We start from the raw sequence: 20,910 nt of genomic DNA, 5'->3' as shown, positions 1-20,910 counted from the left end.
CTTGTTGATAAGAAATGAAAATCCTTTCTGACTTTAAGAATATTGTATTCAGAGTTTTTTTTATTTAAAAAAAGAATTCCGCTAAAAATGAGATTATATATTTTTGTGTGTGTGAGGAATTAGATAATGTGACCAAACGTTCTAATTCTTTCGGGACAGTCCCGAATTTTTCACCCTTTGTTCCGAATTTTTTCGAGTGCTATTCAGGACACCGATTTGTCATCATTTTCAATGATTGTCAGATAATTTTCGAATCTTTTTACCTCCTTCCCCCCGATTCACACATTTATGACACACTTTCAACACTTTCGGCGCGCTAATGAACTTTTAGTGTACGTGATTGACAGCGCGCGCGTCTATGATCTTTTCATGCCGAGCAATTGCCATGGACACAACGCTCCGTATTCCATACGTCTTTCGCTTGTTCTGTGAGTCTCCTGCGGAAATAAGTATTAGAGTGCCGAAAACAACGACGATGGTCAGGACATATCGTAAGTACATTATTACGGAATAATCTCCTCCCTTCTCGACACATACAGCTAAGGTGACCAGACATCCCGACTTTTCACCCTTTGTCCCGAATTTTTTCGAGTGCTATTCGGAACATCGATTTGTCATCTTTTTCAATAATTGTCAAATAATTTTCAAATCTTTTTATCCCCCTCCCCTCGCCTCCCCGCTTCACACATTTATGAAGTTCCAAATTCAGGGCTGGAAATCTGATCACCTTAAATTAGATTGTATCTAATTATCTCAAAAAGATTTTTTATGCACATATCTGTCGATCAATAAATATCGTATATCTACTTTTTCATATATCGGATATCCACGTTTCTCCTTTGTTGCATCCTCCTTCACGCGATACGACGCGACGATTGCGCGATACAATACTCATTCGCGATTCTCCTGGCGCGGCGTGCCGCGCTCGCCCCTCGCGTCAGCGATTCATTCGCGATTCCTGAATCGTACGCAACGCGCGTACTCGATCGCCACGCGCTTGTTTACGTCCACGTAGGAAACACCTTGGTCTCGGCACGAAAACCTAGTTAACGAGCGAGCGCGGCCGAGCTGAACTACGTTTGACGAGCTGGGAGAGGCGGGACGAGGCGTTCCCCGCGGCGCTTCTCGAGGACGTTCCGATCGCGCGAGTTAAAACGCTCGGAAACGCCGGAGACTGATTTTATCGTTGTAACGCGAATTTTATGCATCCTGCCGGGAGGATGACCGGGAAAAATGTCGCCTGCATACGAATACGGCAGTGAGTCACGGAATTGGGACGAACTGCGTCTTTTCTGCGCGAGACGTACCACACTCGCAGACGCGTCGTAAAATTATAGTGTCGTTCATTAACTTTGACAGGCATCTTGTGCGGAATAAACTTGGAGGTAATTGAAGGATCAAGCGACTTACCCTGCAGCAAAAATCCATGCAGCGCGAGGTTCATGGCTACGATCTGATCGATTTCTTCAGCCTGAAATCCAAAAGATAGCCACAAGTGAAAACTCTCTCACAGAAATTGCATGAGACAAATTAAAAAAATTACTTATACATTATAAATTTCGCAAGATTTTCCCAGATTAAGTTAAACTGTGGTTAGAATACCCAAATTTGCTCTAAAAAATGTGTTATTCCACCACAATATCAATACCAAGTAGAAATCATATCTTTAACTTAAACATGAGTTCTCTATTCAGAATTGAAACAGATATATCATGACAATTGATGCTTCTTTCTCAATCAGTAACATTCGTATACTTTTATGATATCAAAATAAAGAAGAATTCAATTTTTATACTATAAGTAATATGTGTGTGTATATGTATTCAATAGAATAAAAAATAAAGAAAATATTTAAACACTTTGAGTATTTTACTAAATAATGAAATTATTAGGAAAGCCAACTTATGTTCTGTTCAATTCTAATGAAGATCAGAAAAAATATTGGGAAAACTTTGGATTTTCTATTTAGAATATTACATGTGTATTTAAAAAATTATATTTTTGACCAGCTTTTAACAATTATTTTTAAGAATTATTTCAGGAAATCGAGTTAAATCTCAATTAGATGCCGAGAAATTTTATAATCTTTGCGTATATTTTTAATAATCTTTGAAAATCTTTAACATATGTTAAAGATTTTCGCTACGCTAATTTTCATTGATTATTTTCAATCAACTAAAGTTTGATTTATCAGACACAGTAAACAAAGGCAACTTGCGATGTATATATCTGTCAGATCGTTTCATTGGTTTGCTATTGACTATATAAGTAATTAATTATAATATTTTAATTTTAATTAATAATTATTAATTAATTAATTATATATATATATGTTTTATATTATTATAATTATAATATAAATTATAATTGAGATATACTCTCTTAAAATGAATCAGTCAAACATCACTGAAAACAATAAATATACACTGATTTACAGTTATAAGTATAGCACTGAAAGTGTTCAGTGCTATACTTATAACTGATATCAATGACTATTCACTAATTTACTTTAAGAGAGAGCAATAAAATGTCATAGCGTCTGGATTAAGACATTAATGGAAATCAACATACTAATAATCCAGAAGTAACTAATATATAGTAAGATAAAATGTTTCATGGATTAAATACTTAACATTCTAAATTTACAAAGAAGTGACATTGAAAAGTTTCGTTATTTTAGCAACTTGAATCACAAAGTATAACCATATTGTGTCCATAATATGCGGCTAATAAGCATGTGATATTCCAGTGAGTTGTAAGATTTTTATTAAATATGTTTGGTGTACGATGACTTAATGAAATACATTTCTCTACGTAGAGTTATAATGTCAAGCTAATCCAAGTTAATCATGAGTAATCCAACTTAGAGTTATTGAGATTAGCTTTACATATCATTATGCACCTAAATTAGCGATATGTCGAATCTGAATGTCGTTCCTTTGTAAATCTAGAGCTCTACTGAAAACGAAAGCACGAATTGACGACAACAATACTAACGTCGTTCTAACAATCGACACGCGGAGAACGTAAGAACACAATAATGGAGCACGCTAATTGCTACTAAATCGCTCGGAGGCGTAAAGAATAACCAAGGCAAATAAACCCGTCGTCCGTTCGTCGGCCTTTGTGTGTTCTTGCGAATGGTCAGTAGCTTCAAAGAATGTGTGACACCTACCGCCAATGTCAATATTTGACTGGAAGTCTCGGCACGAAAGCGAGTAACTGGCGTCTGATGTTTTCGCACATGGGCCGCTTTCGCGTACCGTATTGGGAAGTTGCGTTCAATGAGTGCATCGATCGATCGAACGAGCGCGTCTTGAGAGCACTGGCTAATTATCTTGTTGGTAATTAAGACAGCGATTTAGAAAATTTTTTTTGCCGGCAAAAACCCTTAGCGGCCGAGTGCGCGCAATTCGCACACAACTCGATTAATTCCCAGAATCTCGCATAGCTTCATTATGATGTAGCAATTAGACGAGAACTTTCTTCGCTACATCTCTCTCTCTCTCTCTCCTTTCCCTCTCTCTCTCCCTCTCTCTTTCTATCTTTCTCTCTCTATGATAAAACTTCGGAATGATCTTGACAAATTTCACTGCCATACATTTTGTTTACCGCGCTCTTTGAAATTGATGATTTACGTCAAAAGCAACGCTGACGCATTTCTTTTAATTTTCATCCAATTTTTTGTTTCTCTGACTTTTGTTGCGATTCTCTTTTTGTATTTCTTACAATAAATATTACTGACATGACCAGAACGATTCGCATCTTTCCTATTTCCTTCAGTCCTTTATCCCGATTTTAGATGTTATATTACGTGAAAATTTTGTAGTTCAAATTTCTACATCAAGTTGTTGATTCGACGTGAATTTTATTCAATCTTGATATTATACAGTTTAGACAACAAAATTTGAGTTACCCAGAAACTTAACTATTTTCACCAATTGTTTTTCAGTATAGCTATATAATATAGTTTCTATAATTGTATAATTATGCAGATTAACGTGTAAGGCTGTATATTCCCGTATTGAGCTGCTAAAATGTACCGTTTTACATCGGCTTTATCGTCCGCGATGCTCACCATGCGTGCTGACTACGTACGTGCAATAAATGATCAATAAGATCGCATGTGCATACGTTCGAAAGTCCATTCGGAACAATGGCCGCGTTGCAGCGAAAATAATTCAGGTCGCGCGCGGCCGTTCGCGCGAGTAAATGTTATAACGGTGTCTCCGTCGGCGCAGAAACGTCCAATGGGTTTCACGACCCGAATTATTCCTGACGCGATAATCGCATTGCGGCTGTCAAAAAGAAGAGAGAGATAGATAGATAGATAGGTAGATAAATAGAGAGAGAGAGAAAGAAAGAGAGAAAGCGTTTATTTCAATCCTATAAGCGAAGCTTTCCAAAAATAAATTGAAAAACACATATTAAAGAATGCAAAAGACGATAGCAATGACAGTACATGATAAGAATTTTTCTCAAAGATATAAACATTTGTTTTAACCAAAGAAAAACTTCAAGAAATTATAGGAAATTTAAAAGATAAAAAATAAATCTGTCATAAGAATCGCAAATTCTGTTTTGTTCAACCATAAATAAATTCAATAAATTTATTTATGCAACAGTTTCTCTACAAATGATGACAAATAATATAACGCAATCAATACGGCTACAACTGCCCATCACTATTCAAAAGCTCAACAAATATTTCATCTTTTTGCACTTTTTATAGATGCTCATAGAGTACTATCTACTATATACTATACGTATATACTATACGTTTCACAACAATTATCACCTGAGATAAAATCTTTTTCCCATATTGGCATTAAAAATAACAAATAATTTAAGTTGCATCCTTTCTCTCTCTCTCTCTCGAAAATAAATATAAACATTTTAGTTTTCTGATATTTTGTTGCATATATTTTATATATCATCAAATTACAAAATATATCTTATGAAACTTTTTGTTTATAGCTATCATATATAAGTGTTGATTTCAATATGAATATATCCAAGTCATGCACAATACAGGTCTTATAAATGATACAATTAAAATGCTATATTACTCAATAAAAAGGGTCTACTTATAGCTTATACAAAAATATACAAGAAAAAAGAAATGAAATGAGAAAGGAAAGGAATAAAAAATATAATAAGAATAAAAACGAAAATAATAAGAAAATCATTTTAGCAATAAGAAGTAAAATAATTAAGTTATTTCTTAAAATTTTTCGTTAAAGCTTCTTTTTATTGATTTAAACAGATAAATAAAAAATATATAATTATAGCAAAATGAAGTAATTTTGTGGCATAACATGCAATTTATAATTTAAGCTAGAAATTTTGAAAAAAAGGAGGAAGAAAGAGAAACAGGCGCGCGTATCGTGTTCGAGAAAGCGAAAGAAAATCATTAAGGATCTGTCATACATGCTTTTCCTTTAAATTGTTCCTTCAAAAACCGATCGTTCCCATCCCATAATATATTAAAAATATGTATTTTTTCACACGTGTTTCAAAGTCATTGAAAAAATTTCAAACTTCTTAGAGAAAATTACTTCTTCATACAGATCGAGCTTTGTCCGACAATTCATAATTTTTTTCCAGTTTGAGGCAATTCTTAAACGCGAATCATCTTTCATTGTGTAACGTAACTTTCCCCCGATTCATCGCGATCACATCCATATATTGCCTTCAGGCCTTTTTAAGACTTTTTGAGAAGGTCACTTTCATTAAGATCATTAGATCGTTCATACGCTGACTCAAGATGCTAATGAAGCGCCGCGTTAATTTTACAATTTGTACGTGAGACACGCGCGCATAATTCTCGTTTCATGAATCCAAGCGCGGATGAGAGTGGCAAAGTGACTGCGCGTGTGGAAAGACAAAATCGGCGAAGAATAAGCGAGGACCAAAACAAGACGGTCGCGATCCGAACGCAGGCACTGCGATATTCGGCGATCGTGCGGCGTAAGTAGCTTCAAGGTCGTGGTTGCACAAGTGCAACGTCCACAGCGCACTTTTATGCGGCTTTACGTGTACTTTATTGCGGCGTAAAGCGGCTTGACGTTTATCGGATCTCCATTTATCATGGCGAATCGTGGCTCGCCGTTCGATAAATGGAACCGATAGCGCGAGGCTCGCGGCACGAGTCCCGCGAGATCGCGGCCGTTCGCTCCTTCGATACGTTTATGTGGCAGTTATGAATGATCGGCGATTCAATCACCCGAACGAATATCCGCCCAGCTTGCGTTGCGCGAAGCTGTGTATACATCACAGTTTGTCAGCCGCCATCGGCATCGCCGACGCGAGATATTCATTTCGCCAGGCCAGCTAACCCTTTGCGATCGTTAAGTCGGCGAAAAATCGCGACAGCCGATCTTCTATCGCTGGTTCTTAACCTCGGCTGTGTGCACGTGTGTGGGTGTGCGTTCACCTCCAGGTGTAAATCAATGTAACGACCGAGGATGCCAAGCACGCCGTTGCGGTGCCGTACACGTGGGCTGATTAAAATTTTAAACAATGTCAGGTAGATACGCATTTGTACGATTATAGTTAGCTTTTCACGAACACATACATACACACATACGCACACGCGCGCGCGCGCACACACACAACGAACGAGTGATTAGATTTTTGTTTATGTCACTAGTGATAAATAATATCTCATTTTATAATATATTAAAGCCAGAGAATAAATTAAATTTATGAATTAATAATTTATTTGAATAAATTAAAATATGTTTTAACTAAATTTAAAGTTCATGAATGTTAATTTTATTGAAAAATTATGTTCTCATCTTCTTATAGTATACACAATATGGAATACGTTTACAGTCAGAGTAGAGATGGTAATGCAGTAAGTAGAGTAAGCAAATCTCAAGAACCAGAGTTCCCGAGTTCAATTTCATCCAAGGTAAGTAAGTTTCAAATAAATCAATTGAATTCAAACATATTAATTAAATTAACTAAATGATATATAATTAAAAAGATTCTTAGATAAAATCCTAGGAAACTCCTTTTAAAAGCAACGCAATAAAAAAGAAACAATGATATAATATTTTTGTCAATATAAAAATAACATTTTTTTTGTATTATATTTAGCACTCTGAATATATCAATTTTATATGCTTCAAAATAGTCTGTGTTAATTTTTTGATATAATATTTGTGTCTTTTTTAATATATCCGTTGTGTTAATTTGAGCCAACTTTCTGGTGGACATGTGAAATATATTAAATTTAACAGAATTTATTTTTTACTATAAAATAGAGCCATTTGGCTCTATATGTCCGTATTAATCATTTTATAGATTTGATCTGCAGATCTTGTATGATTTGTTTACATATTATTTTTTACTGTATACTAGCAAAATTATTACGGCAAAATGGTTTGCATGCGAATGATGAAGCCAGTGTATTAGATTGCATCGTACATACGAATAAGCGACTTTGCTGTCTACGTGCGTGCGATTCGTAAGGCGGTCTCGGTCGGTTTCGGAGCACTTTCCTGCGCCGCGTCTCTCGCGGTCGCGCTCTTGAGAGAGACGATTTTCACCTTACGTAAAACCGGCACATCGCCACGGCCCGGCCATGGCTCGTTTCCACGGCGCACGACTTTCCCCGATTTCGTATCGCCCGTGTTACGCGTGCATGTATTGATATCGAAGACGATCGGCCTGCCACGCCTATGGCCAAGCCGGACTTCGCGGTCGATCGAAGCTTCGCGAGATCTCGCTCTCGCTCGCACGTAGTGATTAAATTTCACGCGGTCCTCTAGTTTCTCACGACACCTGGTCTCAATACGGTTTGAATATTTCTCGTAAGATGCAGTTTCGGACGCAGCCGATGGCCCAATGGAAAAATCTCATAAACAAAAAAGGAAAGATTCAAGTAACTAATATTCATAATAACCCAGACAACATAATGTCTAAAATCGTGACATAAGACGGCTTAAAGATAATCTTTAAGACGCCTTAAAGACATTTATACGTAAATCGTCTGAAAGACGTCTTAAAGATGATCTTTAAGACCTCTTATGTCCTGATTTAGACATTATGTTGTCTGGGAACTTTAATAAAATCCGCATATTATATATATTTTAATGTAAAGAACCAAAATAATGAACAAACTGAAAAATTTTTTTTATTTTACACTTTAACACCTCTTAATATGACACAATAGAATTCAAAATGACTCCAAGTCATTGTCTTTTTTTATATAACAGATAATTGAAATCACTTAACTGTCTAAATTTAAATATTTCCCATATAACTTTCCAACTTTCCAACTAAATTTAAATATTTCCCATATAACTTTCCAACTATAACTTCTTTTAGCGCAAAAGGAAAGTTCTCATCCCACTAGCTTACAAGAAATTTAAAATTAAAAATCGATTGGAGTCGGAAATTAACCTAGAATAAATTAATAGCGGTTTTTTCAGATTTTTAATTTTCTTATACGCATTGTAAATTCTAATATATTAATTTCATATATTAACGAGAGTATTAATGCGATTTACACATGGAGAAACTACTATAGTTGCTATGTTCACATATTCTATGGTTAGAGAGAAAATTTATGTGATTTCAAGTGAAACAGATATGGCATTAAAAGTTGCTGTTATCACATGCCTATCTATACAGTTGTTAAAGCTACAGTTCTTATGATATATAATGTTCAGTTAGTTCTCATTCACATGTAGATTCTCATATAGATAGTTACCTCAACCAAAGGAATGTTATTTCCTCTCTATTGTGGTCTGCAGAACAAATACTAGAGAGACTCACAGATTTTGGTATCATACAGCACTGAGAGTACTACTCAAACACATATTGATAGACGGTAAAGAAGGTTAATGTACTTCCAGAGTATTAAGGATATTACAACTATACATAGGCAAGAAACACTAATATTTTTTTATAGCAACTATATTTAGGCAAGTGATATTAGTCTTTTCTCCGTGTATGTATGAACAAAGTCAAAATAATATGACGTCCTTGCTTGGAACACAACATATAGCAATCTAGTTAATATATAGAAGTCTATGTTCGAAATTGTCACTCGGCTGACATCCGATATCTTTGACAGTGAGATAATTTGCCGCTTATGATAGAGAAAAAAAATAGCTTCTAGCTACAGTAATATTGAAGCATCGAAAATTCGACGAGCTGAGTCCCGTTCGTTCGTTTTCTCGTTTCTAATTAGTAATCCGCGACTCGGCGGCTCTAATTCCGCGCGAAGGAAAGCGAATTCGAAATCGCCGAAGCGTCGGAGATACGACGTCGCGTTCCGCATACATTACGGCGCCCGCAGGCTCCGTCTTTTCTCTGAGAGTAGAAAACACAAGGCCGCGATCGACCACGAAGCGAAATACTCTTGTTGCGCGAGAGTAACGTGGCGGTTTGGCGTTCGCCTGCGAATTCGTTCGCGACGAGAGAACGTGACGAGGGAGAGACGAGAGGACCTTTTGCGAAAGTGAATGCGGCAGGAAATGTCCAGAAAAAAGAGCGGAGAAGTAACGCGAATTTATTTAGAAGACGATGCAATTATATTTTATTGTACTGATGCGGTTTACTAACGTAGTGTTCATGTCAGTCACGCGTTCGCCTCTACATCGTCGCCGTCGTTGTCGTTATCATCGACTACGGTAGTAGCGGAGGTATAATCGATCTTAACAGATTTTGCATTCCCCCAAAATGCCGTTGGAGCAATATACAAGAAGAAGAATGAAACGCTCGCTCTACCTGCGGAATGTCACGAGCGGAATAAATTATTTCTCCTCGATTTCTCGACGCGCCGCGCGCCGGCGAGCTCGTAGAAACGTTGGACCAACCATATGTTGTTTTACCACTCATGAGCAATATTTTGTTCTCCATATTTTGTTCTTTTTAATTGCTGGATGTATAGTATATATTAAAACGTATCATGGATAAATCAAAGTATGCCTTTTACACGAATTTATCTCAACAGTATATTATATCTCTGCGTTTATGCATTACCCGAGAAAAAGATTTTATATAAGCATACACTATTGTAGATAAACATATATAAAATTATATGAGATTAGTGAAATCATATATTTAATTATATCTAGTTTTATGTAATCAGATGAAATACTATATTTATAATCGTACATTAATTCTAACAAAATCGAATATGACTTTATATGTTAACAGTGTACCAACACAACACACATGTATCTGTCTCGACAGAGTCAAGCATAAAAAAAAAAAGTGCCAAGTACATTTGTTTCGTAAAAGAAACTAACTCATAAAAAAGTGTTACAAAAAAATAAAAGAAGATAATGGTTCTCAAATGTATGATTTAAAATTCTACAAAAGTAATATGTATGTGTAAAATCAAAAAGTTGCTATAACTGGTAATATGAGAAAATATGATGTACAAATATGACAAATGATGAGGCAAGAAACATTAATGTAACGTAAAAAGATTTCTCAAAAAGAACAAAAAATTTGATATATTAGATAGAATGTTATCGTAACCAAAATCGCACATAAAAAGATTTTATATATTAAATAAAGGAATCTGGAGCATAACGGGACATAATGGGACATCGGGGATAATGGGATATGGTCAATAACTTTTTCCAGAGATGCTGCCATGTAATGAAATGTTTTGCAGTTATTATTGCAGTTATGTTTTGCAGAGATCTCTTACCACGTAGTATTATCAGTTATCATGTTATTTTGAGCTGAAAGTTGTCACAAATTGTTTAATGTGTTTGGTGTGTTCTCCGCAACTGTGTTGCAATTTGTTTCGTATATTTGCTTAAGGTAAACAACAATAAGATTCTTCTTTTTGTTATCATATGTATATTAAAGTTATTAGAGAATTTTGCCCCGTCATTTTGATTAAAGGTCTATGCAAATATTGACTATCTCTGATGTTTTGTATTACATAATAAATTTATATATTTCGAGGTAAAACAGGATTATACCATTATGTTCTTGAAATGTTAAGTTGCATTATTTTTTGTCATGTACTACATTTCAGAAAATTGATATCAAAGTTTACCGTATAAAATAATGATAGTTATTAATATATTAATGAGAAAAAAGTATAGTTTTATAATTTTGTAAGAAAAATATTGTTAATATATAATTATAAGTAATTAAACGTGCAATATATGTAATACATTTTTATATATTGCATGTTTTAATGAGTTACATTTAAAAACATTTTCAAATCGATAATTTGCAGATAAACAAGTTTTGTAAAGTATACCATTTTGTCGCTTTTAAGTAAGACATCTTTCAGATATCACTTAGAGATGTCTTATGGGCTCATTTCAGACGCCTTACTTAAGACATCTTAAGAACGTCTTGCTTCTGATATCTTTTAGACGTTTCTTCTAAGATTTTTCTAGACGTTATGTTTCAGACGTTTTAATGATATCTATTGAATGATGTTTTTAAGACTATGTATGACTGCCTACATTACCGATTATAAGATTTATACACGCTGTTGTTATGGCAAATATCATAAGGACCTTTTAGTTTTTGCGAGCGTCGTGTACATAAAACATGTGAGGATCTTGGAGAAGTTATTAAATTGTAAATTTTTATAATTTGGTCAGTTTACTTTCAAGTTGCAGTGCCGAGTGAAAGTTTCCTTTCTTCCACACAGATGATTCTTGAAAATAATAGACTATGGATTTGCTCATCCGTCCTATTCAGGACTAGGTGTCGATGACAGCTAGTCAATGTTGATGTATTTGTTTTAATGTATGATGTTATAAACGTGTATTATAAAACGTGTATTATACGCACTGTAAAACATAGTTATGTTTGATCGGAGAGGTATATTAGTCAATATTTTTTAAGACGGTTTTTTATTGTCACGTTATAATTATGCCATAATTTATTGCATAAACTTTAATATCATATAAAGAAGTGAGATAAAAAATTAGAAGCTCTTGTGTAAGAATTAGAAGCGCACAGAAGAGAGATAATGACATAATAAACGTAATTAGACAAGACGCGAAAGAGTAAGTTTAGAATATTCTTAAGATACGAAATGTATAGAACGCCGTCGAATCGCTTGTGTAATTTCCCGACAATGAGGAATTCATACACTATTCTGTCGGTCCTAATTGACAGGACAATCGTCATAGATCGATCGAGTCCTCCGTCACGTTACTTCCAATCATTACATTACGATAGAGCTCAAAGCATCGTCATTATTCGACTTGGATTACGAGTCGAGTCGAGTCATAGAGACGAACGATGGCCGTCGCCAGATCAAAACCCAAATAATAATAATAATAACAACGGTTCACCGATTACATAAACGAGAGCCGCGGAACGAAACAATGTACTCTTTCACGTGGCGATTTTATTGGGGGATTATTCTGGCCGTGACAGCGCGCGGATTAAGACAGAGTCGGATTGCGCATCGCGAGTCGAAGAGAAAGAGAGAGACAGGGAGAAAGAGAGGATGCCTCGTGAGCGCATCCTGAACTTTCTAAACCGATCGCAGATCCAGCGATTCGATCACTACGGTCGACCGCGCGTAGCGGCTTTATTCCCTTTCGTAGCAAGTCACGAAGTGCTCGCTTCTTCATCCTCTTCATCTTCTCCTTATTCTACGGCAGAATTTCGCGTTTTGGAGTAATTTGAGCAACGCCGATTCTTCGGTTAGAGAATCGAGAACAAATTTAAAATTTTATGTATATCAAATATATTTCAAAAACAATATCTTGATAACGAGTTTTCGAAAGTAACTTTCTTAATTTTGCTAAATTCGTTGAATATTTGTATCGCGAAAAATAATTTTAAATTTCCATATATCAAATATTTCACATTCTAGAGCTTTTTTGGAAAATAAAATGTGTGCAGTAATATTTTGGTAATGAGTTACTTTTGGAAAGTAATTTCACGAACCTTGCGAAATTCATCGAGAATTTTTACCGCGAAAATAAATTTCAAATTTTAATATGTTTGAAGTATATTTCAAGTTCTGGGTTTGGAAAGAATTTTTTCGAGAAATATGTATTTATAAAGTCACCTTATGTGCTTCAACAATGCTTCACGAATTCCCCACAAACTTCGGCAATTTTCAATCAATTTCCAAACAATTTTCCAAAACTTATCCAAAAAACAATAAATTCGATTTTTTGAATTTTCTATCGTGGTGTTCCCGCTTAAGTAATGAGTAAACGCGTGGGATAACGAGTGACTTTTCCAACTTTTCTAATATCATTGAATATTCCTATCTATCGCGATTGTAATTTACTATGATCAAATATTAAAAATATATTGTAATGTACTGCGTATTTAAAATAAAGTCGTTCCAACAAACGAGATATGTTTTGATAAAAGGAACTGCATTGTCTTCTCTGGAGATTTGATCAAGCGATTGCGCGTTTCTACTTTATGCGAGACGATCGATCTCCAATTACGCTCCAGTTTCCGCGTTTCTGATCGATCAAAAATTGGCCGGCGGTTCGCGTGTCGATCATTCACGGGATCTTTGTTTCATCCTTTTCCCGTATTAACAGGAAGTTACGAATTTCCTTCGAGATAATGACTGCTTACAGGCGCGATTTAGTTCCTTTAAACGGACGCGACCCTTTTAAACACAGTATGACTGATAATATTTAGCATGATGTTTTTAAACATATTTTTAAATTAGTTGAATAACATAATTACAAAAATTTTAATTTGTTATATATATTCAATTTCTTTAAGCCTAACATATTAACCGAAAATATTAATCATGACTTTTCCTAGAATAAACTTTTACATCAATTAATTTAATTATGGATGATTTAAGATTTTTTATATTAAATCTCTTAAATGGAAAATATCAAACGCAACTTTTTTAAAAAGTTACAATATTATAATATTATAATATTAATGCAATTTCTTAATAAACTTTCTTAATTTTGTATCTACAAGCCACATATTCCTTTTAAAAATAGGAACGTTTATATCATTTAATGTTATATTTATTCAGATTATCTATTAGAAACTAATAGAAACAAATGAATACCTGGTAGTAATTAATGATATGTATGAATTAACTGCGAAAATTATAGATATTGTTACTTTCTTTACTTATAAAATATATGATGTTCCAGGATTTACTATGACTTTTAATTTTATTCAAAACTGTTATAACTGTTAATATATAAAATTTACAGTAAAATACATATACAGTAAAATACATATTAAGGATAAGTATGAATTAACTAACGAGTAAGGATAGTTTAACTAATTTATTAGGAAGCACAGATGCTACAGTCACTAATTAGGACCTCCGCATTATATGAAGACAATCCAGCCCAGTTGACGACCGCTTGTCGAAGGAATCGCACGTCCTTCGTAATCTTTCGCCTCCGCGGATCGATATCGAACTTTCTTATGAACTTACATAAGGAACCAATTAGCTAGCTCGGACGATTCGCTCGGTGCGGTAATAACGAGCCGTTGCGCGAAGCCGACAAATACGCAGGTGCGATAAATCGCGCGCGGAACGAGAATAATGTTCGATCTTGTTGGCGAAAATCGCAGCTTCCTTCTCCTGCGAGGATTATCCCTTAAGGAGAGCACTCTCTTCGTACTCGTTAACGATCATTTCGACGGACCGTGTCGGAACGACGCTGCGAGTCGCGTAATCGTCCGAGAAAATCTCGGTCGCGAGCCTCGCGGCAGCCGTGAACAACCGTACGGAATCGTGATCCATCCGTGGATTCATAAATCAAGCAAGACTCTACGCTGGCATCTCGCGAGCGAGACGATCATGGCACGGACGATGATGATACCGGATGGATTCTCGAATGAATGACGTGCCGATCCGCGGAGAATCGCCGAGCTGCGCTGAGTTCTGGTTAAGTCAATCACCGTTCTTAATTACGTCACTACGAGTATTATTGGCCGAGCGCTCTGACATTTATTTTCTTTTGATTAGATTCAAGATATTTGATCATTGCACACTGATTGTCAAATTAGAGAAAATATTTAACAGCCATGTTAAGCTTGCATATTATTTGTATGAGAAAAACAGTAGGAGAAAAGAAACGTAAAATGTTCCATTTAAAACATAAAAAATGTTCCCATAGAGTTGTCTTAAAATTTTTCAAATATTAGATTCCGAACAAAATGCACAAATTTATTCCAAAATAGATTATCTCATTACGACACTAGTTGGTAATCTTATTCTTACCCTAAACGCGTATATATCGCTTAGAATCAAAACAGAAATATTATGAAAATCGTTTTATAATTTACAACATTAAAAAATTATGCAACACGGATCAAATGTCATTATCTTGCCTAGAATTGGTAAGTTGGAAACATATCAAACATTCGGACAAAAAACATCTACATACGAATATCTGCACAAAATATTTTACAAGGAAAAAGTATAATTAACTGTAAGGCAAAAGTTAAAGGGACACATAATATACGTGTATAAATGCAGCAGTATAAATGTTTTATCAACGAAGTCAATATTTATTCGCTAATACTATCAAATTTACATGTAATGAACAATAATGTTAAAAAATTGCGAATACAATCATAACTAAGTTGCAAATACAATCATATCCAAGTATAATCACGATGAAAGTCAAAATAACGAGAAAATAATTGAATCTTGATTTTCTGTTCGGCTTGGGTATTTTCTGCCATTCTAGCTCGTCTAAAAAGCCAAGCCTTAGGACCGTTGACATTGTAATAACTGTGGAGCGCTTATCAACAGCTGAACAAAATTTTATCTGAATAACTTAAACTCCATATAAACGGTCCTAAACCTGAACGATACGATTAATAATCCCTGCGGGCGAATCGGAGTAAAAAAGGGAAATATATTAAGGCCTTTGGCCACTTTGGCAGTTTCAAAAAATTGAATTTTTTTGGCTTAAAATGTTCTTTACAGTCTTAAAAACAATATACGACTTGATCCTACGCTGAAATAAATTCGTAAAGCTAGATTAGAGTCGATTGTATGAAACGCCTTTCAGCAGCGTAGAGTCAACTCTCAACAAAGCAGTTTACGAGGCTATTGAACCGATATATAGGGAGCAGTGATGATTTATTAACTTGTTGCTTGGGTGGATTTACCCAAAATAATAACGAGTGCTTTAACTCGTTAAGCAATTAAAAAATTTTCAAACTTGTAGACATTTTTCTATGAATTATTTTGCTTAATAATAGCATTTTTTCAAAAATGCTCACCATTTTTATAAAAATCAATTTTTTAACATATCCATAGGTATTTCTCTAGTAAATTTAATGTAGACTATGAAAAAATTTTGTGATTTATTCCAAGTTTAGATGCCGACGACTTCTGCTGCGTGCCGCGAAAAGCGATAGATCACGTGTTCTTTTCATCTGAATTTCTTGCATAAATGTCTTTCGAGATGACCTTCAATCTTCATCTGAATTAAAACGACGAGCGTTCGATTCCCAGTCATTTGTTCTTGCGGTTGTCATAAATACACAGACTTCCATATGCGAGCTTTGATACATTATTTGGTGCGTCTGGCAACAATAAAAGACGATATCGCACCAATCACATGGCCTTGACTTGGCCTCTTGCAGACATGACAAATATTTGGATTGAAAAACTGATTATAATTATTTTTCGTGTATGATTTATCGAGTGAATACAAGGATTATGTTATACTCATCACAATATACTTATGAAATATTGACAGTTATCAAATACTTTAACTGAGTCGTTAACTGAGAAATAATGCTGGATATTTGAGCGAAGATAATAATTCTATACACGACAATTCTGTATTCACGAATTCAATTTAGACGTTTAGTTGATGATAGCCCGAAGGACACTAACAGATATTTTAAGTATAGGTATGTAATCGAGTATGTTTTCAAATATTCTGTGATTTATTGACAATATATATTGTAACTGATGAAATAACGAGTTTCGAATAGCGCTCAACACGTACAACATATACATGTGTACATCATGTGTATATTATACTTATAAACTGTACAGTAATTATTCAGCTATCATCCATATAACACGTGAATAATAAAATAATTAATATTAAATATACTTACACTAAAATATATAAAATATGTAACTAAAATATGTAACTATTTATTTATATAAACAATGTGGTACGTATGTATTGATTAATTAATTAATATTATCAAAGTAATAGTGCTGTTTTATTTGGATACTTAAATTTAGTTTTAAAATTTAGTTATAAGTTCTCTTTTAAACTTTCATGTACAATACAAACACATACACAGTACAAACACAAGTCACAGAACTTAAGAGAATGTTATACTTGAAAATTTCACCGACAAAATACTGACATTTTTCTCTTAAATTTTATTTATTGTTTTAAATTACTTTAATACTCTCTCTTTCTAATTTTTTTTTGTATTTAAAATATATATTTTTTGTTTTCAAAATACCATAGAATATTGTAACTAAAAAGCATTTCGATATTCTGTTTAAATATATTTTTATAAAAAATAGAGAAAAGTTTAAACAATAATTTGTCCCTTTAATCTTGTTAAGTCCCTTTAACCTTGTTATCTTGTCAATGTTTGACATACGTCTATTAGTATAAAACATTGTTTTTAATAGGTTTAATAGGTACAAAACATTATTCTATCATTTTCTATAATCAATTATCTACAATATTTGATAATAATTTATCTTCTTCCCTTCGTTCTTTTACACAATAGATGTAATATTATAATATTAAAATTATATTGGCACTTGGCCTAACCTTTTGATATCACGTAGGAAATATAAGTTATTAATTAATTTCGTAGGAAATATAAGTTATTAATTAATTTCACTTTTATGATCTTCGACTATAGGCAGTATTCTTGACGCGTATTCGGCCGCTATGTACATCTTTCTAAGTTTCAAGTTAAACAATCGCATACGAATTTCTCAAAAGAAGAAAAATGGAGCTTGGAAGGTATACTTAACTTTCGAATACGAGTAAAAAATACGTCTTCATGTATCGCTAGCACTTATAAGTGGCTTCGCACACATCGGCCGTCTTGCTTTCAAGCGGCCCGTAATCATTGAGCTAGAGCGTCGCATTTGCATTTGCCTTTGCATACACAGTCAGTGGCCTATGCTTTGTTTCACACTTAGCGCGAGATATTACCGCCTTTTGATCAACATTGATAGTGAAAGTAGGACAATCGATAATCAAAAATCTGAAATTTTTAATTTAAGTAATACATCAAAGACTTTGTTGTGTTGACGAAATATGTCGTTGAACAACGATTTTATTTATCAAAACTGTCAAAAAACGATTTGTGATATGAGGATTAAGATCTTTTGTATACAGATTATTGTAATCATAAATAAAGTACAAGGCAATAAACCAAACAGAGTTTTTATTTGTATATAGATCTTTACAACGGAGTTATATTTTTTTTTGACGTCTACCGCAATCGCGTGCTGAAGTCCAAAGAGTTTTATGGAGAATGGTCTCACGCGTAAAAATTCTGTACAACAGCGTTGCTGCATCAAAAGGTTGATTCATCTCACGGCATCTGATAAAAGAATGTTTAACTGAACATAATAATTAATGTAATAAGTAAATGTAGCCTCAAAACCGTTCCTAAACTGAAGTTAATTCCGAACACTGTCATATACTAATTGAATTTCTTGTTGTCTCGATTGTATTATTTAAATTCAGAAGAACACAACTAAATGAGCATTACGATAATAAATTCCACCAGTCTCGTAATTTCTGTACGGTCTGTAACTACGAAATTTATTTTTTATAGAATAGTGTTCTCTAGGAACATCCTTAATTTCTTGTATCATCTTTATGCTTTCTTTTGCTTTATTTTGTGACGCAGTGGTGAAAAAAAACGGACATTTACGATCTCGTGTTGTAACGAAAATATCTAATAGAGCATTTTCCATAATAAACTCTGCTTGAAATGCGATAATGATATTTGCTTGCTTATACAAATTTGTGCGCACATAATTCTCATATGAGACACGTGCATTTTCAAAATAAAGCTGCTTATTTGATCGGCGGCATTGGCGGCAAATATTGTAGTATTCAGTCCACTCACAATTTATTTCTGATGCTATCAATATTAGTCGTAATTTCTTAATTTTATTTTGCAAATTTATATATTTATTGCATATATGTAAGAAGATCTCCCATGATGGTAAGCCCGTTATATCTACTGAACTCGCACCTATGATATGTACGATTAAGAGATCTTTTGCTGGACGTTCAGCAAACATATATTCTGGTTCATAAGTCATTGTTGCATTAAGTAACAATGCGAATTGCTTTAATCCGTAACATAATGTCAATGGAGCTGATATATAATCCGAATAGATGTAAGATATCTCAGTCCAAGTTTCGAGATGTCGAAATGTATTATATGTATTGACATATCGATTAACAAATGTCAACATGTCATCAAAATCTATTTTTACATAACGTAACCTTATATTATGTGAATATTTTATATTAGGTTTGTTGACAATTAAGATATTTAAGTTCAGCAATATCAGTAACTCCGTGCACATAGATTTGTGTTTTTCTTGAAAATCCAATTGGTGCTCGTCACAATAATTGGCGGAGTAGCAGCTGTTGCAAGTTCGGAGATTAATCTGTTTGCGACAAATGAGACAAGATTTTACGCACATCATCATCTCTGTCTCGTACGGTTTTAGATCACGTGTTATTTTCATCCGAATTCCTTGCATAAATGTCTTTCGAGATGACCTCCATTCATCATCTGAGTTAAAAGGACAAGCGTTCGATTCTAAGTCTTCTGTTCTTGCAGTTTTAATAACTGCACAGATTTCCATATGCGAGCTTTTATGCATTATTCGATGCTCCGTGGAACAATAAAAGACCATGCCGCACGAAGCACATGGCCTTAATTCGTATTGATTTGACTTCTTGCAGACATGGCAGATATTCGGATTGAAAAACTGATTATAATTATTTTCTGTGTATGGTTCACGAAAAAAATACATGTTTTTAGTTATATTGAACATAATATAGTTATGTAATTGACAGTTATCAAGTACTTTAATCCTTATATTAACTTAGAAATAATGCTGGATATTTGAGAGAAGATAATAATTCTGTACACGACAATTCTGTGCACGAATTTTGATGTTTAGTTGATGATAGCCCGAAGGACACTAATAATAGGTTTGAATATGTTTTCGAATATTCTGTGATCTATTGACAATGTATATTGTCGCTGGCAGAATAACGAGTTTCAAATAGCTATTAGCACATACAACATGTACATGTGTACATTACAAATAATATACATAAAAACTGTATGACATTCAGCTATTATCCTTACGACACATATATATAATTAGTGAATAATTATATAATTAATATTAAATATATTTATAAATATGTATTACTTATTCATACAAACTGTGTAGTGCATATATATTAAATATTTAATTAATATTATCAAAGTAATAATTCTGTTTTATATGGATATTTAAATTTAATTTTAAAATTCAGTTATACACAAATTATCTTTCAAACTTTCGTTTGTAATACAAACAGACGCACAGTACAAGCACAAGTCGCAGAACTTAAGGGAATGCTAAACTTGAACATTTCACCGACAAAATATTGACATTTTCCTCTTACAATTTTATTTATTTTTTTTTAATTAGATTACTACTAATTTTTATTTTTTATATTTCAGATATATATATTTTTGTTTCTACCAAAATATCAGAGGATATTTTAACTAAGAAGCATTTCGATATTTTTTTCAATGTACTTTTTGTAAAAAACAGAAAAAGTTTAAACAACAATTTGTCTTTCTAACTTTCTTAAATTTTTTATTTTGTCAAAGTTTGATTATATATATATATATATATATATATATATATATATATATATATATATATATATATATATATATATA

The 20,910-nt window shown here is 33.6% G+C and overlaps 1 protein-coding gene across 2 annotated transcripts in view; it reads right to left on the bottom strand.

Moving 5' to 3' along the window:
• The window catches only part of LOC116842921 (serine-rich adhesin for platelets-like), a 261,954-nt gene that overhangs the window by 79,088 nt on the left and 161,956 nt on the right, over positions 1-20,910 (bottom strand). For both annotated transcript variants that reach the window (XM_032812790.1, XM_032812791.1), the window contains exon 4: positions 1,411-1,471. In XM_032812790.1, the coding sequence (XP_032668681.1) occupies positions 1,411-1,444 (34 nt within the window). In that variant the 5' untranslated portion in view covers positions 1,445-1,471. The remainder of the gene's footprint in view (positions 1-1,410; positions 1,472-20,910) is intronic.

Source organism: Odontomachus brunneus, unplaced genomic scaffold (genome assembly GCF_010583005.1).
Source record: "Odontomachus brunneus isolate Ranch 3 - 2012 unplaced genomic scaffold, Obru_v1 Obru_scaffold_028, whole genome shotgun sequence".
NCBI lineage: Eukaryota > Metazoa > Arthropoda > Insecta > Hymenoptera > Formicidae > Odontomachus > Odontomachus brunneus.
The sequence above is the reverse complement of the archived record's forward strand: the minus strand, read 5'-3'. Positions and strand labels throughout refer to the sequence as shown.